The following is a 25,411-nucleotide window of genomic DNA, read 5'->3' on the forward strand; positions in this document are numbered from 1 at the left end:
TAGAACTTAGAAATTAGAGTTGGAATCATAATAGCAGGTTTGCCAAAACGAATAGCAAAGTTATAAATCAACTCAAAAGGTATTTAGGCTTTCAGTTTTTTTAGCTTATATCAGTGAAATTTTTTCCTGTAGGTGATGACAAGCAATTTCAAGTAATCCTCTATGATTTTTATGAGTATATGTAAGGGAGATGAGGACCCTCAAATGCATTAGAGTGATGAGGAGATGTAAATTTTTCTCTGCTTCTTGCTTAATCACCTCATGACAAGGCTCCTAATCACAGGCTTGGAAGACACATTATTACTGGTGTGCTTATTATTCACAATCCTCACTTCAAATGCACTTATTATTCACAGACCTCACTTCAAATGCTGTAAAACTTGTTCTGAGGAGAACTAATGAGCTATGAACTCTGTAACACCAAACCCAAGCATATACAGTGAGTATCCTGGATAATCTTATTAGCTTGTTTAACTCTGGACTGTGTGGGGGATCTATTTATTTTTTTTTTCTTATTAGTCTTAGTATTATTAGCTTGATTCAGAATGAAGCTGTGACAGAAAACCTGAGATGTTGAGAGAGGCAAGAGGAATTAAACGATCAGCACTTGGGCAGCCCTTCAAGGTAAAAGAAAACACATCATAATGTCCCCACATCAAAATGCCCCCACACTGCTTTAACTAACCCGCCATTCTCCTGCCACCTGAGGTGCGCTTGCAAGAGTGCTCACCTGGCAGGCCTGATACAGCAGCTGGTGCTCAAATTTCTTGATGCCAAGGATCTGCTGGAACATCTCATAGAGCTGGTCCTTGCTGAGGATGAGCTCGGAGGCAGCGCTGGCCGTCATGCGCTGCTGTGCTTTGCGTGGGTCTTCGTCTCCACGGTAGATGGTGTCAAACTTGGCCATCCAGGAGCTCAGCACTGTCTCCTTGCTCAGCCCATCGATCTCGGGCAGGCTGCGAACACGCTTCTCGATGTGGCGCTTGAAGACTTCGCGAAAATCCACAGCCGAGAAACCTCCCGTCTGGACCATCTTAGCCACGCGGTCACTCTTCAGAAACACCTGTGAGTCACATGTCCAGAATGTGGTTCTTAATGTGTACAGAATGTGCTCAGATTTGCAAAGCTGAAATTGTACTCCAAAACAAACAGTTTGTTTTGTTTAACTGAGATCCACACCATATTATAATATAAAGTGTTACTATATTTTTGCTGGACTCCTTGCTGGCCTAGAAGAGATATTTTTACTGAGGGATTCACTGAATTTTGAAACTTCGTTTGGATCCTTAAAACATACATATGTGAGGGATCTCAGCTGTTAATGAATGTGGTATTTAACTCAATTAGCAGTAAACATAAAGTAGTTAGCAGTGAATGTAATGGGTGTAATAGTTATATAGGTGGACTATACCCAAATTGTTTTCTTACTTTAGCTAGTGAATTTGTTGTAGATTCAAGTAGTTACCATTTTTACTTACTGGCTTTTAATGTGTGAAGTTTGTGATGACTGCTGTAATTATTCTTAATCTTAAATATAGGTGCTATTAAGATGCTATCAGAAATATTTTTAGATAGCTAACTATGTATAAATGCACAAAATAACTGCATGTTTACCATTTACTATTTATATTTACAATTACAATTAATACAAAAGTATTTTGCAGACACAACTTACAGAAGTGGTTTGCAGGCTCTATGATAAACACACCCTTATGCTAGCATATATAGTTTTATATATAGTTTAACTATCAGGCTAAAGCCCTAGCTAAAGCGAAAGAAGACAGCAGGTTTAAGTGCTCAGTGACTCAGTGACTCAGTGATAAGGGTAGTCTTCGGTCTTCATTAGAAGACAGCCCATGTCTCAGCTGTTCAGACAGCCAGGGGAAGTTCATTTCACAACCTGGGAGCCAGGACTTGGTACCTGTCTTCTTTGTGTCATGAGGGATGGAGATTAAAATCAATGCTTACTAGAGGTTTAAAGACAACTATGTCTATAACCAACAATTGTAAAGAACTTATATTTTAGCACTCTATGCTGTAGATTAGCTTACAAGTCTGCAGGGCTCTGGGAACTGAAGCATTTTTCTCAGCAGAAGGACATGGAATTTTATGCCTTCTTCTGAGATTTTCAAGAAGTTTGAATATCATACTGTTGACACTTATGACAAACTTGACACTTGGAAAATGCATTGGATAGCAGTCCAGTTTGCCTAGTCTTGCATAGAACACAATTAGTTGTGTATTATGGTATACACTGTACTCGTGTTAATGTCAGAGAATAAATAATTTCAAAGCACTCTATTTGCTTTGTAAACGTTGGCCTACTAAGAAAGCCCTAGAGGGTAAAATACCAAGACATTACAGTCCGGTGGTCTTCATCGTGCTCCCACTCTTATTATGCAGACACCTGCAAAATTTGGATTTACTGGCAACAATTAGCAAGAAGTCTAGAACCTTTTTAAAAGAAAGTAGTGTTTTTTCTCTAGCAATAGTACCTTCAGTTCAGTGGGACTGTACTCTTGCTAAGCTGTATTCTTGCTCAGTACTCTTACAGTTGCCCTTTGAAGTGAACTTGAGTGAATGTGTAACATACTCCACACAATGATGAAACAATCAAACATGAGGCCATCAACTTGCATGTGGAAATTGTGTCTCTGTGCTTTGCTTTAATTCCACAGTTTGATGGATAAACCTCCATCTATAGTGATACACTGCAATAATATAGCAAGGTCATTACAGCCACAGGAAGAAATGGTAACTTTAAAATTTCACAGCCTTGAAATGATGGGGCCAGTGTTGGCAGGAATGGTGCATTTATAAATCCGCAAATGTTCCCATCTCGCTCTGAATTATTCAGGGCATTTTTTCTGAAATCAGACAGAGGAAAAGAAGTGTGGTGTGATTTGTTCTCTGGTCCAGGTGGAAGCTGAGTAAGGTGTAAAAGGTCTGAGAACGACCCCAGATTCTTACCTCACACCCACCCCCAGACCCACCCTCTCACCTACCTTTGTCTCAACTCAAGGTTTATGATGGTCTGAATAAAATATGATTTATGCTCTCAAGGAAAAATATGATTTATTCTGTAGTGCTGGGAGGTCTGGTGGAGATGTTTGGCAGCTGCTATTCGATGTTTCAAAAGTCCCTCACCAGTGTTCAATTCAGGACGATAGATTGAGCTCCAAATTGCTGTCACATTCCAGTCCAGGGAGCATTTTCCCACAAAATTCTCTTTAGTTTTGCATACATTGACAAACCACTTTGAGAATAACTGTTTTGCCAAGTTTATCAACAAGCATGACCGTGGAATTGGGATTTTGCTCTATTCATGCAAGTGATACACAATATTGTCAAAAGTATTCGCTCACTTTCCTTGACTCACATATGAGCTTAAGTGACATCCCATTCCTAATCCATAGGGTTCAATATGACATTGTTCCACCATTTGCAGCTAGAACAGCTTCAAGTCTTCTGGGAAGGCTGTCCACAAGGTTTAGGAGTTTGTTTATGGGGATTCTTGACCATTCTTCCAAAACCACATTTGTGAGGTCACATGCTGATGTTGGACGAGAAGGCCTGGCTCTCAGTCTCCACTGATGGAGTATGGATCTGTGTTTGGTACTGATTATTGAAAGTCTAGGCTAAGTTCAGTCTTGGTGTAGGTTTAGATGAAGCCAAACTAAACTAAAACAGAATTGTGTCAAGTATTTTGACTAATCAAATTTTCATTACACACTCAATATTCTCATAAATATACCACATATACAGACAATGGCTTTTCAATGCCCTTTCAAAATACAGTATTTCCCATTCATTGCATATTATTATTATTATTATTATTATTATTATTATTATTATTATTACAATTATTATTATTATTGTGCATCTTTATACTTAAGCAAAGGCTGGCATATGACCCCAGAGCCTCATTCTTGTGCCTTGTATTTAGTGCCACAAGCTAATTAGCATCCACAGAGGTCCCAACCATAGCAACAGAACAGAATGACATAGTGGCTTTACCACAACAATACTTTATCAGTGAGGCCATTAGCTTAGAAATGTCCCCACTGTGTATGTGTATGTGCTTTGAGTTAAAAAGAACCTTTCATATTTCCCTTGAGGGCTGTTCAGTGCTCCCTTCTTAATCTTAATTTGCTTATGACATTACCAAATTGATCACTATAGTGGCAAATGTGATGCGAAATGAAGTACATTTATGTTATCATTTTGGTTAACAGCAGTGTGTTATGTTGCATATGTTGCTGCATAACAATGCGGTCAAAAGTTTATACTGTTATTTTGTGAACTGGTTAAACATTAAAGATTAAAACAGAGTTATGAAAATGGCCTTATCAAATTGATGCTATGGTCTGTTTTTATGGTGCTTTACTGAAGGAGAAAACTCGATGTTAAATGTGAATTTGCCCTCAGATTTTATTGGAATTGGAAAGAAAATGATGGGTGATTATTTTCAAAGCTGATTTGCTGTTGTAAGCAGCACATTTGCAGTGACAGGTGGACGGTACCTCGTAGTAACTCTGAACCGCATTGATGAACGCCTCATCAGCCACAATCTGAGTGTCTCCTTTGAGGAACGACTCGAAGCGGTCCTTAGTGGTCTGGAGCTGCTGCTTAGTGATCTGGAGAGAGAGAGAGAGAGAGAGAGAGAGAGAGAGAGAGAGAGAGAGAGAGAGAGAGAGAGAAAACAAAACCTCATCAGTGTCCAATCAATGAGAACAAAAGAGCACAAAGGGGCGTGGTCTGATGCAGCAGGTGGGGGGTGGGGTTGTGGAGGGAATACATCTGGGTAGGCAAACCCATAAATACCTCTCAGCCCTTGTACCCTGATTCATGCTGTATGCTATTATAGGTTTTTCTTAAAATTAGAGTATACTGATCTGTAATAAAATTTTCAAATTTGAGTAGTCTCATATGGTTCCAGTACCAATTTATTTTAAGGGTTGTAGAGGTCACATGGGCCATGGGGGCAGTAAGCAGACAAAGGGAGAGTAATAAATCAGGAGTTGTTCTTCAGGCTTCATCACTTCATCAGTCACCCTCTTCACAGCAGTTCATCCTCCCTATATTTTGCATTCTGCATGTACTCTTCTGAAACCATGCGATACATGCCAATGTGTCTCTTCACCAAAGCTACTCGAGTTCCTCTTCCATTTTCTTTGTCCTAGAGCCACAGATTTTGCACAACAATGTACACCCACTCTCACTCTAACAACCACTATCTCCTCCCCCCTCCCCCTTCCTCTTGCTTCCCCCTTTCCCTCCACATTGCCTTCCTCACAATGCGCAGGTGCAGAAAACATCATCAAAATCCTCCAGAGCTTCCAGTGCAGACAGACTTCTAACTGAGCTCCCACTGCACCAGCTAATCACAGTTCTGCAGTGCATGTTTACCTGGCCCAGGTGTGTAGAAAGCTACGACATGGTCACACTGGGTGTCCTGGCCTGAGCTGAAGATGTTGTAAATGCATCGGCCGTGCTGATTATCAGCAGCAAACAAGACAGTGACTGAACAAAAGAGGTGCTGAGAAGGAGAAGGGAACAGTGGACCAGCCTCCACCACCTACTCACACACTACCACAGGAAGTAGAGCAATGACAGTAACTGTTCTCTCTCTCTCTCTCTCTCTCTCTCTCTCTCTCTCTTTCTCTCTTTCTCACACACGCACACAAAACACACTGTCCTAGACAGAAAGTCTAGGTATGGTGAATGCTATGCTAACGTGTACTGTGTAACAATGTGTACTCTTTAAAACAAATGGGAAGCTTTGCAGCATCACCAGTTTCTTCACCTTGCTCCACGGAAGTCACCTTTAGCAATTAGCAACAATCTACTCCATGGAATTTATTATCCTGCTCACGTATTTCACTAAACTATCTTTATACTTACAGTATTCCATTAAAGCCAAAGGTTTTATGTGAACTGTGTATTATGCATATAGCACTCTAGCTATAGCACTGCAAAATTTGACTTAAGCCATTTAAACTGATAGAACCCTACCTAAGGATTCAACCAAATCCAGTATAAAATTCAGTTTCCATGCAGCTCTGACATACAGCATTTATACCGTATGCCAAGGGTCTGAGGATGCCCAAAGATCAAGCAGGAATCTGAAACCAGTTTTACATTTTATTTTAGCACGATTCTTTTATCAGTTTTTGTATATGAAATGTCAGGTTTAGTGTGAGTTGCCAGCAGACTACATGAAACATAGAATCAGAGCATGTGTAAAAGTAAATGGACCACAGCTGCATTGGTAAAGTCAATTAGGTGAAACACATGTGAGTGCTCGAGTAATCATTTAAGCAGACCTATCAAATGGGACATCCTAGGGAAAGATTTGAGCCACACTGATTAAAAGGGAGAGGAAACCAACCAAACCACTTTGTGTTGTGCCAAGGTGTAAAGCACACAGATCAACAATGCCGAGAGGAAAAGAGATATACAAGGAAGAAGGTGGTTACAGGCCAGCAGTCCGGATGGAAGCTACAAGGCCATCTCTAAAAGATCACAGCTCCATCCAGCCACTTTAAGAAAAATCATTTACAAATAAGAGGGCACTCAGCATCACTGCAGCTCTACCCAGATGTGGACGGCCATCAAAACTTACACCAAGAACACCAGTAAAATAGTAATAGTAATACAGGTAAAGGACAACCCACACATCACCTCCAGAGAGGTGCAGACCTCTCTTGCAGCATTAGGGATAAATTTTCATGTCCAATCAGGCAAAAAATCAATAGACATGGCCTTCATGGTGTCTCTACTCACAAGAAAGAACAAAGTTGCCTGTTTAAACTTTGGCAGAGAGCACTTGAACAAACCAGAGACTTTCTGGAAGTCCATTCTCTGGACAGATGAGTCCGAAATAGAATTTGGCTACAATCACAGGTAACATGTTTGGAGAAACATCAACACAGTATAAAAAGAGAAGAACCTCCAAACATTGAAGCATGGTGGTGGAGTTGTGAAGGTATTTGCCTGCTTATCTGCCTCTTGAACGGTATGACTCCATTTTATCCAGGGAACCATCAGTTCCCAAGTTTATCAACAAAATCTTGATCAGAATCTTCTACCACCATCAGGGAGTTGAAGCCAGAACGTAAATGGATTACACAACAAGACAATGACCCAAAGCATTCCAGCAAAACTACTAAGGAAAGGCTTAAGAGAAAGAAGATTTGCCCTCTGGATTGACCCAGTCAAAGTCCAAACCTCAATGCCATAGAAATGCTGTGATCTGAAGCAGGAGGTACATACCAGATTTCCCTCCAATCTCTCAACAGGTGGAGTTTTGCAAGGAGGAGTGAGCAAAAAGAGTTCATATACCTTTGCAGTTTTTGAATAAATAATGAAAATCTATTTTTTTTTTCTGTGTCCCTTATTTGGAAGGTCAGCTTTACAGATTAAGATTTGGAGGTTCATTTCATAAGATTATTTACATATTTGTTTTAGAAAACAATGACTGTTTGGGTGGTTCATAAACTTTCAAGAAACACTGTGTTGATGGCTAGTGATACATTTAGAAGATTTTAAAATCTATTTATCTATCTGGGGTTTTATTACCAGCTATCAACACAATAGATAGTTTGCTGACCATCACTGTATCAGTGAGGGTAGGGAGGTGCTGACATCAACTGGGGATGTCATCAGGTGATTGATGGAATACTTCAAGTATGTTTTCAGTTTCACCAGTTCACCTTCCACAGTGGAAACAGCTTGGGGACTTGCGTGAAGGTTCACTTAGACCAAGGTGACGAAGGTAGTTGGAAAACTTGGGTGGATGTCTGCCCAAGTTCCTTAAGACTTGGGATGTTGTGGGTTCTGGATGATATGTCTCTACAACATTGTGGACATGTGGGTTTCATTCTGATGGTGGAACACTGGACCGGCTTGCGAAGGTCCTAGAGGGGGCATTTGTTTTCTGGATCTGGAGATGGCATTTCCCTTGAGGTATCCTTCCTGTGGGATGTGGGATGTTCATACCTTTTATGGACAGAATTTCTTGGTCTAGCCAAGTGGTGGAAACAAGTCCAGTTTGGTGACCTCAGGATTCCACATCTGCGTTTGTTGATATGGTCCAGTTGGCATCATCAGGCTGGGACCTACTGCTCTTGCTGGATCAATTTGCAGCCGAGTTCTAAACAGCCTGAATGATAATCAGCACCTCTAAATCAGAGACCATGGTACTCAGTTAGAAAAGGGTGGAATGCTGGATCGAGAATGATCTCTTGCCTCAGGTGGAGGAGTTCAAGGAGGTCAGGATATTGTTCAGGAGTGAAGGAAGGATGGAATCGGAGGTGGCAGGTGGATCAGTGCAGCATCTGCAGTGTTGTGGACTCTGTACTGCTCTGTTGTACGGAGCCAAAAGTCAAGGTTCTCAATTTAGCGGTCAGTCTATGTTCTGACTGTCATCTGTCCATGAACTCTGAGCAAAGACCTAGTGACCAAAAAAATATATATATCGTGGATACAAGCAGATGAAATAAGTTTCCTCCACAGTATCCAGATTTTTGTCTACTGTTTCTAGAAAATGTCTAATCAAAATTATAACCATAACATTCTAACAATAATAACTGATTAATGTAATTGGATTAATTTAGATTATTTAATCTTATGATTAATTAGGGTGGCAACTGCGGTGTCAAAGATTTTTCAAGGGTGGAAGATGCCGTCCTGTGTGACCCTGTGGCCATGTTCCTATTTAAAATAAAAAAAAATGTAATACATTAATAATTGTATTCTCATGTGCAGTGGCAGTTCTGGAGGGGAGGCCAGTGCCCGTCACAAAATCCTTGGCACCCCACCTAAGGCCCTCATAAATGAGGTGTGGAGTGACGCATCACCTCTCTAGCTACTCTTTTTAAGGGGTTGCGTTAACTAGCGACTTTCAGTAACGACCCCCCCCCCCCCCCCCCCCAACTTGCAACCTTGATAGTTTATTTGTCATTTATATGCTTTAATGCATAAACAAATGCCTAAACAAAGGGGAATTTAGGGGCAAGATTCCAATTCCATTTCCAGTTTTAGGTCATTTCTACATTTAAGGTTCAACATTCAATCTTCCCCAAAGCAAAAACTCTGGTAAAACAGTATCTTTCTGGAAAGGGCAAGCAGTGAGTTTCTGCTGTGGTAGAGCATGAATACTGGACCTGACAAGTTGTTTTTGGTTTTTGGTTGCTCTTCACCAATAGTGAATCTTTTCCTTTGGTCTTGTTTTCTTATTTATCCAAGGACAATGCTCAAGAGCTTTGCCCTTTTTGTGTTTCTGTGGTGTAATGCATGATATGCTGTACCTAGAATATATGAAATTCAGTATGAAAAAAGGGAAATAATAAATAATTCAAAAAAGATGAAAACTGATGTGTAGAATCAGGAGACCCAGAAACATCTGATATGGTGCCTGAAGCGGCTTGGTGTTTAAATGTTTGCAGCCTATTGTTATCTAGAGAGATAAAGAATATTGTGTATATGTGTGATAGAGACACAGAGAGAGAGAGAGAGAGAGAGAAAGAGAGAGAGAGCGTGAGAGTCTGTATGTGTTCATATGTGTGTGTGAATGCGCAAGAGATTCTGGTGTGGGAGGAAAGTGGAAAAGTACCATGTAGAGCGTGCCTGTGAGGCATTAAAGCACCATCTGTGTGTTCATCTCTGCTGCTGTCCTCACTCTCCCTCACACAGGAATGGACACGCAGGCTCGCATACACATTTGTCCTTGCAGGTTTTTTGAACCTGTCTTCACTCTGTAGTGCGGACGGTGGAAATGAGCGAAAACAAAATCTAATCAATATTCCAGGCATGTTTTTACTCTGAGAGTTCTGTGAAAGAGACACATAGGCTATGAGTGCCTGCAAGGTGGTCTTCAACTTTAAAAAGGTTTGTTTCACTCTTGAAAAAATGTGTGTTTTGGAGGTGGTGTGGGTGGGGGGGATGTAGAGATATTTGAAAGGTATATTGAATCCCTTTGAATTTATGACCTTTCCACTCATCTTGGTCCTTAAACCCATGAAGTGTCCTGAAGATGAAGAACGTTTGCATGCTCTCCCTTTTGAGCTCACTAGCAACTCGTTTGTGTGTGTGTGTGTGTGTGTGTGTGTGTGTGTGTGTGTGTGTGTGTGTGTGTGAATGAGTGAGTAAGTGGTCAAGTAAATACGCGAAATCATCCGATGAGTCAGAAGGGTAACTTAAGTCATCCAGGTTCTTTCTTTAATTACACTAAAAGCACTCTGGCCCTGGTCAGTTAATGTGGTTCAAGCCTTTTACTCACTGGCATTGCGTATCCTGTTGACAGATTGAAGAATCAGCCAGTGTTCCTCAGCAATTTCATTGCATCTCCGCCTACATCTAACCCATGCAGAGTTCCCATCAATCCTTCCTCAAAGCTTTCTTATAGGGGAGAACCACATCCATCAGCCTCTGTACCTCATCACAAAGCTAGAGAATGTACACAAATACAAGCACCCTCGCACTGGCAGTTCGTTTCTGTTCGACGTACACTGGGAAGCAGTGAGCTGCCATCACTAAAGCATTAACAGCCTTACGCAACTGAGACATTCCATTTTCATCTGACATACAATATGCACCAGACATTTCCACACTTACATTCTATCGATTTATTTTCTTTTATGTTTCTTGGAACATAAAAAAAGGGGGAGAAAAAACATATTTGCAGCATTTTGCACATATCTTGATAATGTATTCATCCGCTTTCATGTATCAGACTAGCTCTAAGTCACATTTGCCCATGACATTATGATTTTGACATTTTCATTTTAACAGGAGTAAACTCGGAGAAGGTGCTTTGTGTACAAAGACATGTAACAGTCTGCTTGTGTACCAGCATAATTGTGTAACTGTTTTGCGTACCTGTGTATTTCTGGGACAGTGTGTGTGTGTGCAGGTGTGTATGTGCGTGCACACTCAGCAGGAGAACACTGCAGAGTCATTAATAATTATGATGATTGCATGAATGAAGCAACTTTTGCTAAGGACCAGAAGGTGATGCGAGAGAGAGAGAGAGAGAGAGAGAGAGAGAGAGAGAGAGAGAGAGAAATATACAATAGTAGCTACATTCAAAATAGTGTCTTTTGATCTATGTAATACATTAAATTTGAGTTTAGATTTAGCTAAAGCTTGCATGAAATCATAATTGGTGAGATGGATGTGAGATTTGCCTCTCAAACTGGCTCATCAACAGAGGGAGAATAAGAGACAAAAGGGAGAAAAAAACCTTCCCAAAATATTATGTAACTCAATGTGAAAAGAAAAAAAAAATAGAGGTGCATGCCAAATTTAGAAGCAGACAGCTGAAGAAGAACTGAGGGGGTGACTTAGTGCCTGATGCAACCATAACTCATGTGAGAGCTTGTCTCGGGGAACAACCACCACCCTTGGACCATGTTCCGCATGGGCCTCCGTTCCATTCATTGGGCTGGGTATTCATCTCCATTAAAAAACAAATGTTCGTATTCAGAAATGTCTTGACATCAGTCTCGTATGGAACTTGTGCTGACTCACTCCTGTCTCTTTGTACAGAACATGAAATGTAGGAATACAGTTTGATCTCCTGGTGAAATCGTTTGTCTACTGGCATACAATGCCACACAGGGGACTGAGTCATGCTTTGTGTAGCATAATCTTGTATCCATATTGACATAATCAGGTACCGGTAGTTGCCTGGTTTACGGGTGTATTTTTATATAGAAACTTATATGTGCATAAAATACAAAATGACATGAGTAGCTATTTGGTTATGTTAGGTATTGTGCCATAGTGATGGCGTAAATGCTGCAGGGGCATAAATGTGTTTCTGGGTGATCTCTTCAGTGCCCATGGATATCATTTAACGCCAGGGCCAAAACTCACACCAGGCAAAGACAACACTTCACAAATCACAACACAGACAAACAACCACACACAAAAATGAAATAAATGCTTCATATATGAAACAAAAAAACAGAAAAGAGGGGGGAAAACTGCAGCTTTGTGGTTCTGCAGGTTTCCCCCTTTATTTATTCAATGATTTTTCAGTCACACACATAAACCAAATATACACATGCAAAGCAAATAACCAGCAGCACACATAGTGCCCTGAGCAAACGGAAGAACTGAGCCCTTTGCAACCACACAGCCCATTCAGTAGGGCATCATCTTCCTCCAATTCACATCCCCCAAAAACAGCTGAGACAGAACACACATCTCAAAGCCGTGCTAAGCCCCATTCAACCCAGAAGCCGCTCCAGAACTCCGGGCAAACACAGCCTGCGGAGGAACGTTACATCCCATCGCTACCCCCATTCCCACATCCACGTCTCTCGAAAGTAGGATACCATCGGCCCTGGTGACCACAGAGCAGGTGCACTGCATTATACTTGGCCAGTCCTACCTTTAGTACACCATGAGCCAAGTGGCAGATCTCACAGAGTCTCATACTGTGCGACTTCCACCAGCAGCGCAGCTTCGAGATGAAACCAAGCGGACTGTCATTCTTGTGCGAGGAGAGGAGCATGCTGCTTTTGGAGAGGACAGCGCTGAGGTTTCTTCTGAAGGCGGCTGTCTGAAGACCTCGATAGTCTGAGAAGGCTCTGATAGTGCGTGTTCACCTCAATACATGGGTTGTGTTTGCTCAAAATAAACAGCCTTTTTTTAAAATATGAAAAAGCAGATGAAGTCAACATTCTGAGTCACAATATGCAATGTAACTTAGGGCTGAACAGTTCATTGTTCATGAAAGGTAATTGTAATTTTGGCCTCTGTAATTAGCTAATCATGAAGGCCATTACTGTGTTCCATTAAGCAGCTTTGCCATTACATAGAAGTCAAGCATTTGTAATCATAAATGGTGCCACTGAGCACATGAGTGCTCGAGCGAAACAAAGAGAAATTTGGCAAAGGCATTGTGAGCCCTCTGACCAACCTCTGATGGCCCCGTTAAGAACGGGCCATTTCAAAGCTCTAGTGCACGCCCAGCTGTGTCATCTCCACTAACCTTAGTTCAATGGTCCAGTCAGTTTGTCAATAAAGATATACTGTAGGATACGATAGCTCACAGGAGGTTTTTTAAACAGACTTTCCTGCCATCTTGGGATTTTAGATGTAAAATGTAGATGTAAATTAGATTCCTGCCCAAAGAGCAGGAGTCTAACTTTGACAATCTAGCTAAGCAAACAGAGGTAGACAGAGAAGTGCATACCGGTCCCAAACCTTTGACAATTGAAGCCAGTCCATTTGATGAATGTTCTGAGTTCTGACACATGAAGGGAGCTTTTGCAGGCAGACAAATGCCATTTCGGCAAAGTGTCATTTTGCTTTGAAATGTATATGTAATTATGCTCGTCTTCCATTCAGGCACAACGCAACAAAATGTTGCCTGAGAGAAGCTCTTCGTGTGCTTTATGAAAGAGCGGTATCCCACACGCATCCTTCCCACTTCTCTCCAGCTAAAGCAGCTTTCAAATGTTCCCTGCAACAGGGTGCTAGAATTATATTTTATTAGGGTACAACAGTAATCGAATGGGAGAACACAAGACACATGTATGTGAGGAAGACAGATAATTAGCATCTGAAGAATCTGGGGACGTTTTGGGACTGGGGTGGGGTATGATGAGGTGTGTTGTGTAATACATACAGTGTAACAGGCATCAACATGCTTGCTTTTGACAGAAGTGAACAGCTTTAAAACACATGCAAAACTCCACAAAATAAGGCCCTGAGACATGTGACATGGCAGAGCCTGTCCAATGGCTCCTTGTAGACGCCTCGACTTACTCTGAGCGAGAAGATCACACTCGGCTCTGGTGGCTTCCTCACACAACAGAGAAGGTTGTGGTCAAAATGTGACTCTCCCTCATTGTGTCTGCCAGGGACAGAGACTTTGAATATAGTGTAGGCCTGCTTGCTGGAGCTACATTGTTTGTGGAAATACAGAAGGATTGTGGGGGGGGCTTTGGTCTTACACTTATGGCCTCGTGGGGGGGGGGGGGGGGGGGGGGGTTGGGGGGGCTCACCACTGTTGTGTATGTGTGCTTGTATTGATTTGAAACAACCAAAGTGTTAAGAGGACACACTACACACCCTGCCTCCCCCCTTAATGGACATCATCTCTTTCTTTATTAGTTCTATAAGTAACGAGAAGAGCTCTATACAATAACTGTGAACTGCAATAATGGCTCAGTTCTTTAAGAAAGTGATAATATCTGTGATTAGTCAGCATTTTCTTTATTCATGTTAGTAGAGCCCGTCAGGGGTGTCATTCCACTCGTATTTCCACATCACTGTGCACTTTTACTCCAAAGCTACGGTCTCATGAATCTTTCTAGCTTTAGGTTTGTTACACACTCTAACTAATGGATGGGATCGTTATTTTAACTCCTTATCCTAACTGAGCTGTCCAGCTTCAACGAGTGGTAGGGAAGGGTCTATTAGTCTGAGCAATATAAATTAGCCATACTGTATATTTTCCCCAAATTAACAAAGCCATAGGAAAAAGAACAGCTTGGCAGTAAAGATATCTAGGCTTAAGCAGGCTGTCAGAGTGCAAGTGTGCACTCATACACTGCTTCCTCCAGATAACACAGCATATAGAATTATATAAAATAAAGAATTGGAAGTACAGTGGTCAGCTCATTCATATGGGAATGACATATGAAATTCCTTAGAATGGTACATGATGGTGGGGTGTGTAAGAGAGGCAGGCATGTAAATGTATACTGTGCACTGCAGCAATATTGAGGACGCCATGTGATTCGATTAACTTGGTCTTTTCTCCTTGTGCCTTTGCTCACCTCTTATTTGCTGCTGTTGTTCAAATGAGCTATGAATCTGAAGTCATGGAACACCATGTTCAAGCACACCTCCCTTCTGACCCTTTCTGATTTAATTTCACCGTTCTTGTCCCATCATATTAAAAAGTCGTTCACCTCTAGAACTCCACTGAGCAGCTCTGGTTCCATGTCAGGCCTCTCGTATATTTCAACGTAATTCTCTTCTAACCTTCTCACTTTCCATTCACCAGGATGGAATGATAGTGTGCCTCCCTCCTCTGTTTCCGCCTCTGTCTTATACATCCCCTAAACATCATTTCCTTTCATCCTCAATGGCTGTATCTCCGCCCCAGTCCTCGTTTTCTGCCCTAAATGAGTCACAAGTCTGATTTTATTTGCTCTGGTGTAACCATCTCCTGTTTTAGAAAGTGCAAACCCTGGGTGTCGTCAGCAAATGACAAACCTATCAGCACTATAATGCTATTGATGCCAAGTGGTGTCGTTAATAGACCTTTTTATATCTTCGACTTTAGAGGAAGCAACAACATTTTGTAAATTCGTATGTGAACCTTTTGAATGCCGACTAAATGAAAATTCTATCAAATCAAATCAAATTCAGATTCTTTTATATTTCTCTATATAGGCTTTTTGCCTATACAATTGGTTTTCTGTAAATGGGTTCAATCAGTGCATACTGCATGGATACTGCACAACCAGGTCCGGTCCAGACTGACTCAGCACCACCTCATCTGCTCAGCTTGATCACCACAGTGAAGTGAGTTACAACTCAGCTGGCCTTCACCTAGATAACGTACAAAAATCAAATGTCTTCATTTTCTGTCATTTTCACTACTAAATTCTCACAAAATATTATGTAATTCCATCCCCATCTCTTCCGTGTTACCCTAATAATGCCATGTTCTTAAATAAAGTCATTTTTAATCTGAATGCTGAGCCAGAACTTGACACTTCTCACACTCTTTCAGTCTCTTCATTTATGTCTCTCTCATTTCCCTCTCTGAGTACCTTTATGCCTCATATTTCATGTTGATGACATGCCTGGTGACTTACAAATTGATCCAACAGAGAGAATGTGTGGCAAAGGCATGAGGTTGCACACACACACACACACACACACACACACACACCTATCCGCATGCATCACATGCATAAACACACAGCTCCATCTCAAGGGAAAATCAGGGGAGAATGTTCACCAATTCTCAGACTGGCTCTTCGATTATGGGCACACTCACCGAGCCCACTACACAATGCTGCTGTGATTTGCATCCTTCCTGAAGAAGGACATAATCATGTGGTCTGCATGCTGAGCCCTGCTGGCAGTGGGGCATTCTAGGAGAATCCTCATCACCACACATTGTAAGCGGCCATCAGACGCACTGGGTCTGACTGACTTACACTCATTGCACAATCACCGAAAATGCTCATGTTCAGAAGAGTGAACATCACCGTTAAGGAAAAAAAGGTTATCAGGTTATGGGTTCTTTTTGAGCACACTGGCTGCATTCTGGATACGTACAGTATGTTCTGGATTGTGGTACATTTGGAAAGCTACAGTGTGTTCTGGAAAGCAGGCCTTCAGTTCTACACTGAGGAACTTTCTCTCCAAATTTTTGTAATGTGAAACTGAAGAGTTATGGAGCTTGACTGTGACAACTTACTATTGCAAAGTTAAGCACCACTGTTGTTCACTACACTATAGACAAACACCAAATAGAGGCATTTAGCAATTCAGGGAGTTCACTCAGCATATAGTGCTCATCTAACCTATAAAAGCAATGAGACACACCTTCGAAGAACAGAACTGATGGAGTCCTGTGAAGATAAAGTGAAAGATGTAATGTTTGTGTGTGTGTGTGTGTGTGTGTGTGTGTGTGTGTGTGTGTGTGTGTGTGTGTGTGTGTGTGTGTGGAGTGTGTGTGTGTGTTATGAATGGGGGAGTGTACAGGAAGTAAAGAATTTATCAAAGGGCCCAGCCGTAATTCAGATATTTCCTTAACTTAATGACTTCTATTTCAATCCACAGTTGTGCAATGCAAACAAAATGCTAATTAGGCCTGTTAATATACAATGTAATACCACATATCATATCATATATATCTTTAAAATTGTTTTTAATAGGCAGGTTTTATACACCTTATATAAAACACAAATTTGAAAACAAGTTTAACTGTGATAACTAAGTTAATTTTAAGACATCATCAGATGTGTCCATCAAGAACAAATAAGTAGTTCTGTCCTTTTATATAAACTACTAAACTCTGCATTCATAATAACTCTGCATTGCAAATCTGAGATAATGCTATTATAGAAAGCCTTCTTCTGCAGACATCAGCAATATTTTATTACAGCGCTTTATTAGGTACACCTGTCCAACTGCTCATTAACGCAAATGTCGAATCAGCCAATCACATGGTAGCAACTCGATGCATTTAGGCATGTAGACATGACCAAGACGATCTGCTGCAGTTCAAACTGAGAATCACAATGGGGAAGAAGGATGATTTAGGTGGCTTTGAACGTGGCATTGTTGTTGATGCCCGATAGACTGGTCTGAATATTTCAGAAACTGCTGATCTACTGGGATTTTCACGCACAACCAGAGATTGTTCCGAAAAAGAGAAAATATCCAGTAAGAGGCAGTTCTGTCGCTGCAAATACCTTGTTGATACCAGAGGTCAGAGGAGAATGGCCAGACTGGTTCAAGCTAATAGAACGGCAACAGTAACTCAAATAACCAGTTGGTACAACTGAGGCATGCAGAAGAGCATCTCTGAACGCACAACACGTCGAACCTTAAGGCGGATGGGCTACAGCAGCAGAAGACCATACTGGGTGCCTGGTCAGCTAAGAACAGGAAACTGAGACTATACATTCACACAGGCTCACCAAAATTGGTCAATAGAAGACTGGAAAAACATTGCCTGGTCTGATGAGTCTCGATATCTGCTGTGACATTCAAATGGTAGGGTCAGAATTTGGTATCAACAGCATGAAAACATGGACCCATCCTGTATCAACAGTTCAGGCTGGTGGTGGTGGTATGGGGGATATTTTCCTGAACACTTTGGGCCCATTAGTACCAATTGAGCATTGTGTCAACGCCACAGCCTACCTGATTATTGTTGCTGACCATGTCCATCCCTTTATGACCACAGTGTACCCATCTTCTGATGGCTACTACCAGCAGACTGGTTTCTTGAACACGACAATGAACACTGTACTTGAATGGCCTCCACATTCACCAGATCTCAATCCAATAGATCACCTTTGGGATGTGGTGGAACGGGAGATTCACATCATGGATATGCAGCCAACAAATCTGTAGCCTCTACGTGATGTTATCATGTCAATATGGACCAGACTCTCTGAGGAATGTTTCCAGTACCTTGAATCTATGTCACGAAAGATTAACGCAGTCCTGAAGGCAACCCGGTACTAGCAAGGTGTACCTAATAAAGTGGCAGGTGAGTGTGCAACTCCTCCATTGAACTCATTGTGCAGGTTTGCAGTTTTTAAACTGAATTGAGCAAAGTACTTGTAGTAAACACAAACCATTAATAATATTTGTATATATGTCTATATAATATATTAATATATAGTGAATTGCAATTTTTTTGCAATAAAAAACTAACACCAAAGTAGCCTTCTTCTGCTGTGTAAAAAGAAATAAATCAGTCAGTCTGTTTTACCCATATCTATCATACTAACAACAACAAACCCTTACACTTGAGCCATGTCCTTTACTATGATTCACACAGACGAGTCTGAATCATCGATCGACTGAGTGACTCTTTTGCACTTTGGGGACCTCAGCAGTGTCTCTTCAATAAAATTCATCCCAATGACCCAGTTACTATCATCATTGACTCACTAAACGGAACTGACTCCCAGTGGGAGAATCAAAGCCTTGATTCTTTGCAGCAACTGCTCCATAGAGTAGAATGGTCAGAGTTCACATAGCTTCACACAGGACCGTGGGATTCAAAGAAGACCTGCATCTGCTGCTGGGTACACAGACGTTTGTTTCTCTGTAACTTATGTAGATTGTACTTCTAACGTCCTGATATGGATAACAAAACTGAGTTCAGAAATGTGACTACAAGATAGCAGTCCTGTCCTGGCACTGGATTCTTTTTCCAATTTATTCTCGTGTGACATTTTATTGCCATACAATATGTCAAATTGTCTAAGGCAGTAAACAGTAGAATCTTATTTCCATTGAAAAATGTAGATGATAAAAAAAGATGATATATCAAAATGTGGACATTCCAATCCTTTGTGTCTGGCACTGTAGTAGGATGGTGACCTCAAGCTGTTAAGAGGTTGTTGTAAATTCTAAGTGATCAACCTCGATCAATAACTGAGGGGAAGCAGATGGGAGCTGTAGTGCACCCATGAAGCTGAGGATCAGATACCAGAGAGGCAACAGTATGACACACTGCAGCATGCTGGGATCAATGACCTGAAGCTTTAAACTAGGACTGGAGGAGGAAAAAAGCTAACGATTTTAAGAAGACGATGATTAAAAAAAGATTGATTAAATAAAAAACAAAGCGAAAATTGGCAATTTGTATGCAAATCAGAGTTATGCAAAGGGCCAATAACCTAAAATTTAATAGCACGTTTGGTGGTTGTAGATTTAACACTATAAAAAGGTGATTTAAAAGGCTTTACAGAAAACAAATAAAAAGACATAAGAAAACGATTGTGGCTTTCGGTGATGCAATGGTAGGAGAATGGAACATCTCAGCACAGAGAGTACTAACATACTTTAGGATTCTGACAAGTTTCATAGTTCTAACTTCAGCACCATAAAAGTGCACAAGTGGGAAGTTTGAGGAGGTGATTATGGGGTAAAATGATAAAACAAGGAACAGAGAGAGTTGATAGAACTGGGTCATGCATCTAAGTAGTATAGTCTAAGTTCTGAATAAAGACAAAAGTAACATGATAAAGACAATCTAAAAGTAAATATGAACTGAGATCAATGTGGTGAAAAAAAAAACAAGTTTTTTGGATCTGTGTTCCAGCAAACACATATGCACTCTACTACCAATACAACTACTACTACTAATACTACTACTACCAAAACAGTGGTTTTACAGCTAAAACTGTGGCTTTGTCTCCTTATGAAAAATAAGAGAGATAAAATAGAAAAAATACATAAAAATAAAAACGACATTTTTTAAGATTATTCGGTGGGAATTAACAAAGCCAACAAAACAGATCACTCAAATCTAGTTAACGCAGCCAACATCCTTGTACATGTTTACGTCTAATGTTACATCTTAGACCTAAAGTCACCTTGGAAGATGAATGAGTGTGGCAAGAGATGGCGCAAACGGAACTCTATCCTACCACCGCAAGAGTGCACACAACCACGGACTCTCAATGTGAGCGGGTCACCTGACTGTACTACGGCAATGACACTGCTTTATTTTGGTCCATCTCTATCACACTCTCGAAGAGCTATAATTGGAACTCATTTACAGTCCCCATATTTGAAAGAATGGCGCATGTTTCCGCTTTGCATTTGAAACCTCATAAAATCTTACGGTTGTGATTCTGCAGTAGCGATGGTCCCCGTGTGTTCACACCCCCACTTGTCCCGCAAACAGTGTGTGTGGTGATCTCATACATTTATCACTTGTGATAAACTACATTACATAACGCTTTAACACAATTCGATCGAATGTTGGTCGAGGCATGTTGGAAATTGGAGTGTGTCGTCGGTGGCTTGTTATTATTTTTATGGGGAAGAACGTGCATCTCAAGGTGAGATCCCAAGGAAATGAAGCTACCTCCCCTCGCGTTCTCTTACCTTCAGCTGCCGCCGTGCCATGTCCGTCGGCTGCTTGGCGTTGAAAGGATAAGCCACGCATCGCATCACAAAGACATATAGTTGGAGCTTCTTCTTTCGGTCCTCTTCCTCTCTCTGCAATTTCTCTACGTCCTCCTTCTCCTGCTCGCTAACGGCCGACGGGCTCGGGCTGGATGGACGGGCATTGCTACCTCGGCTGCTGGGTTGGAGCCTATCGGTGCTCTCGTTGACCCTGTTCGGAGAGATGCGAGAGGATCCTGCCGGGGGTGCCAGTACCTCTTTGCTTTCCTCCTCTACTATCCCGTCCGATTCCTCCTCGCTGGACGATGGATCCAACATGTTTGCTCCGAAGTGGCGCTTGTCTAACCTTGCAAGCTAATATTGTGAACAGTGTAGCTAATACCAGAAACAAGGTCCGGACTAATTCATAAACACACCTTTTAGTCGTCAGCACTGTGATCGAATCAAGCGTATATTATCTTCAGACTATTTGAACGTTTTATATTCCAGCGAAACAGGCAAAACACGTCGGTGTTGAAGGAGATGTTCGAGGAGGCTGCGGGTACAGACACTGCAATCTCTACACAGGCAGACCGACGCTGTTGCTTACGTGTTCCGAGCTGTGGTTCAGTTCGCCAGTCACTGCAAGGGATGCGCGTGGAAGAGCAATGGGAGGGAGAGGCCGAGGAGTGGAGGAGGAGGAGGAGGAGGAGGGGCGCACAGGGCTGAGTGAAAGAAGCTATTTCAATGAAAAGAACGAAAGGCGGCCTCTTCCTGCCAAGTGGTGCGCAAAACGCAGGCGCAGCGTTCGAGCAGCTGTCCATGGTCCTGAATGGGGGTGAGGGTCGTTCCGGTCGCACAGTATCTGGGACAGCATGGTCACTAACTTGGAGAGAGTTACGGTGATGTATTTAGATTCAATTAGCATTCGTCTATTTAAATATAAAATAATACGACAAAGTAGATTGCTCTATAAAACTACTATACATGCATAGCATCAGGAAAAAAACTGCGCACAGTAGGGTTGCTTTGTTCTAGGGCAGTGGTTCTCAAACTGTGGTACGCGTACCACTGGTGGTACGCAGAGCACCCCGCGGTGGTACGCCAGATGAGCTCGGAAAATAAAAGATGCTGTTTTTTTTTTTTTTTTTTTTTTTTTTTTTTACACAACACATTTTTTTAATTAAAACAGAATTATGACAAGTCCTGAAATTCAGAAACTAAAAGGGATGACTCGTATTATTTGCGGAGAAAATGTCGCTAAACAGCTCGATCTGGTGCATCTTTCAAACGACACAGTCACTCGCAGAATTGATGAAATGGCGAACAACGTCAGACAAACATTGACCGAGAGAATTAAAATGAGTAAATGCTTCTCACTGCAGTTAGATGAATCCATAGATGTCGCAGATTTAGCCAACTTGCTCGTTTCCGTGCGATATGAGTATGAGGGCATGTCGCACGAAGACTTTTTGTGCTGTAAACCCCTACCAACACGAACTACAGGAGAACTACATTATAACATATGTGTGTAATGAGCAGGGTTGCCAACTTTCACGCATTGAGCGTGAGACACACGCATTTGACCGTCTTCACACGCCACACATCCGATTTCTCACGCCGACAAAAAAAATCCTAGTTTATTTACCTCTGATCCACATCTATGATTCAATGAGTTACTAGTTCGCTCTGGCACCAACCACCGCGATATAATACTTATCTTGTGTCCATTTTACATCCTCCCGGTAACAATTTACGTTCGCTAACCCCCCGTCAACAACTTAAACTCGCCAAACAGCTTTTTCTTTTTTTTTTTTTTTTGGGGGGGGGGGGGGGGGGGTGGTACGTGGAGGTTTTTCGTTTGACAGTTGGTGGTACTTTGTGTAAAAAGTTTGAGAACCACTGTTCTAGGGTGTAGATAAAACGCGTGCAGTAAACAAGGTCTTCCTATCAAACAATGTCGTGTCCAGGATTCTATGGGTGGCAAGAACAGACGATGGGTGGCACGACCTAATTATATGCTTTTTTCAAAATCTATGATTTTTACATATATACAGTATATGTATATTACATATATACATATATACAGTAAGGATACTGTATATATAATGGCATAACTGTTTTGACTTCATATTTGTTTTCTAGTTCATGCTCAGAGAATCTCTTCAAATACCTAAAGAGTTACTGTAGTCAACATGATATGAGCCATAAACTCTAGTGCACTAAACCATATTGGTAATGTGTCTCTTTTTACGTATTACTTATCCGCATGCAGGCCTAGCAATTACGCGAACACTCGAGGTCATACGCAGATAGAGTGGAGGAGGATACACGATTTAAAAAATGCGTTCAAAGTGTATTACACACAATATTTCTCAGCCAATAACATTGTCAGAACTAACTATAGTATGATTTTAGCTGAGCCAATCAGACAAGCAAACAACAAACCACTGAATACACTTTGAAAGCTCTGAACGTTTTATGTCGATTCTGTTTCGAAATAAACGCCTAATACCAGCTAATTTATGACAAATGTAATTGTTTCTTGTTTAATTCAAGACTTGACTTAGTATCGCATCTTCCACTGTCTGTCACCCCTGTAAAATAATGGTTTTACCTGTTCACGCAACCATTTACACGGTATAAAATAAAGGAGGAAAATATGCTCACCACAAATATAATGTCTTCATCCAGATCTTAAATTTCTAAAAGTCAGTAGTGGAATAGTCAGCAATTTTAATTAAATACGTTTTGCATGAACAGCTGTAGGGAATATGGAGGGGTGAAATTTGGCATCAATTATCAGTTACTTTCACTGAAACTTTGTAATGCAAGAACAAGTCTATATGAGTCCAAAATCCATCAGAGTTTAAGTTTGTGTAGTCGGTTGTACAGTTTCATTAATACATTTAATAATGAACAAGCCCTGGATTTCTTGCCAGCATTTCATTAATCTGTCAATCAGAATAAACAATATGCTTTTATCTTAAAATTGAAATTTGAATGTTAAGTTTTCTGAATTAATTTGTTTGCTGCCAGTAATTTTCACCACCAGAGAGCCTTTGCATTGTCAGAATTGTCCATGTGTCATATTTGAAACCACCAATGTAGCATGGAACAGTAAAATCCAGGCAAAGCACATGCACACTTTAGAGATAAAGAGAGACAGAAGGACAATTCCATCTGCATAAAAAAGATTCTTGAACTGAATGCAGAGGTGCACGGGGCTCCAGGCATGTAAGACTATAAATAAGAATGTTTCACAGCCCAGGATACTGCACCAGATGTTGTGTAAACGGGAAACACTGCAAGCCCTGGTTTAATTCTACCCAATCAAAGTCAGCAGCTGGAGATTTACTTGTTTTAATAGGAAAAATTAGATTCTTTATAACAGCCATTTAGGCACACACATGCACACACACACACACACACACACACACACACACACACACACACACACACACACACACACACACACACATGCACCCTTACACACATACATTGAGAGATAGAGAAAGAGAGAGAGACCAAGAGACAACAGCAACAAAAGAACTAGTAGAACGAGTATTTTAGACAGGGTCATGGGGTTAGTTTGGGTTCCAGGCTGACTGACAGCAGACCCTGGTTTTACCATTGTGTTTACAGTAATATTCTACACATGCCATAGTACATAAAAGGAATCTCAAAAAGTGAAGGTTATAAAACTGAATTATAAATTAGATTTTGATTATGTGGTTGTAACCTTTGACCAACTTATTGTGAATTTGCCATCTTATGGGAGTAAGATATGAGATTTGCATCTAGACACCCAATAACACATCCAACACTGCCCATAGGACAGAATTACATTTACGGCATTATCCAGAGCGGCTTACATTTTTATCTAATTTTTATACAAGTGAGCAATTGAGGGTTAAGGGCCTTGCTCAGGGGCACCTCAGTCATGGCCTCAGGTCTGGGAATCGAACCCATGACCCTCCGGTCACAAGACCAGTTCCCTAACCACCAGGCCATGACTGAATTAGGTTCTATTAAAGATGTATCCCAATAAAGACTCCTTTATAACAGCTGATACAGATCTTTCCAATGAGACATATACACAGAGAGACAGCAGAACCAGAGAGAAATAGGAGAATTTTGTTTAAGAAGACTAACACAAAGATTTCCGAAGTGAACTCACACTGGGTGCACCAAGCAGACATTACACTTAAGGTCATAAAGAAGACAATGCCCAAGACAATGCACCAGATGCTCAATTAAAGAGAAAATGGATGGTGTGTGCTGTCGCAAACTTTTATTTGGATCTTTTTTTATTTTGACCTATTTACTGTATCTTTTCCCCAGTTGCTTTAAATGAATACAATGTGGGTCTTTAAAAATTGCTCTCAAACAGAGTGTATGCTATTTTTTAGTAGTACTTATTATCTAAAACCTTTTTTTTTGGGGGGGGGGGTGGATGCAGTTTCATGCAGGCATTAAAACAATAGGCTTAAAAAGGTTCATTTCTTCCAATTGCTTGCGCCCCACCTGCAATACCCATGCGCCCCACACTTTGAGAAACGCTGAGCTAGGGTAACATAAAGCTATTCTTTCACCAGAGAAATGTGATTTAAAGTGACACATACTGCTTCCTGTGTGGGATACATATTACTTCCTGCTTGTGAGATACTGTTGAGAATTATATTTTAATCCCTTCATAGTTTGTTTACATTACAGTATTAAATCAAACAGCTTATCATAATCCATATATAATTTGACTAGCCTTAAAGTATTAATCAAATTTCTTATA

The 25,411-nt window shown here is 41.0% G+C and overlaps 1 protein-coding gene across 11 annotated transcripts in view; it reads right to left on the reverse strand.

Moving 5' to 3' along the window:
* The window catches only part of cadpsb (Ca2+-dependent activator protein for secretion b), a 66,135-nt gene extending 44,685 nt beyond the window's left edge, over positions 1-21,450 (reverse strand). For 3 of the 11 annotated variants that reach the window (XM_077014427.1, XM_077014424.1, XM_077014423.1), the window contains exons 1-3: positions 20,623-21,446; positions 4,524-4,637; positions 731-1,063 (exon numbers count right to left, since the gene is read on the reverse strand). In XM_077014427.1, the coding sequence (XP_076870542.1) occupies positions 731-1,063; positions 4,524-4,637; positions 20,623-20,961 (786 nt within the window). In that variant the 5' untranslated portion in view covers positions 20,962-21,446. Of the gene's footprint in view, positions 1-730; positions 1,064-4,523; positions 4,638-20,622 lie in introns of all 11 variants that reach the window. The other 8 variants (XM_077014430.1, XM_077014429.1, XM_077014431.1 and 5 more) reach the window with 5 other exon arrangements.
* Positions 21,451-25,411: the final 3,961 nt, after the last annotated feature.

The sequence above is a fragment of the Brachyhypopomus gauderio genome, chromosome 8, assembly GCF_052324685.1.
Source record: "Brachyhypopomus gauderio isolate BG-103 chromosome 8, BGAUD_0.2, whole genome shotgun sequence".
Taxonomy (NCBI): domain Eukaryota; kingdom Metazoa; phylum Chordata; class Actinopteri; order Gymnotiformes; family Hypopomidae; genus Brachyhypopomus; species Brachyhypopomus gauderio.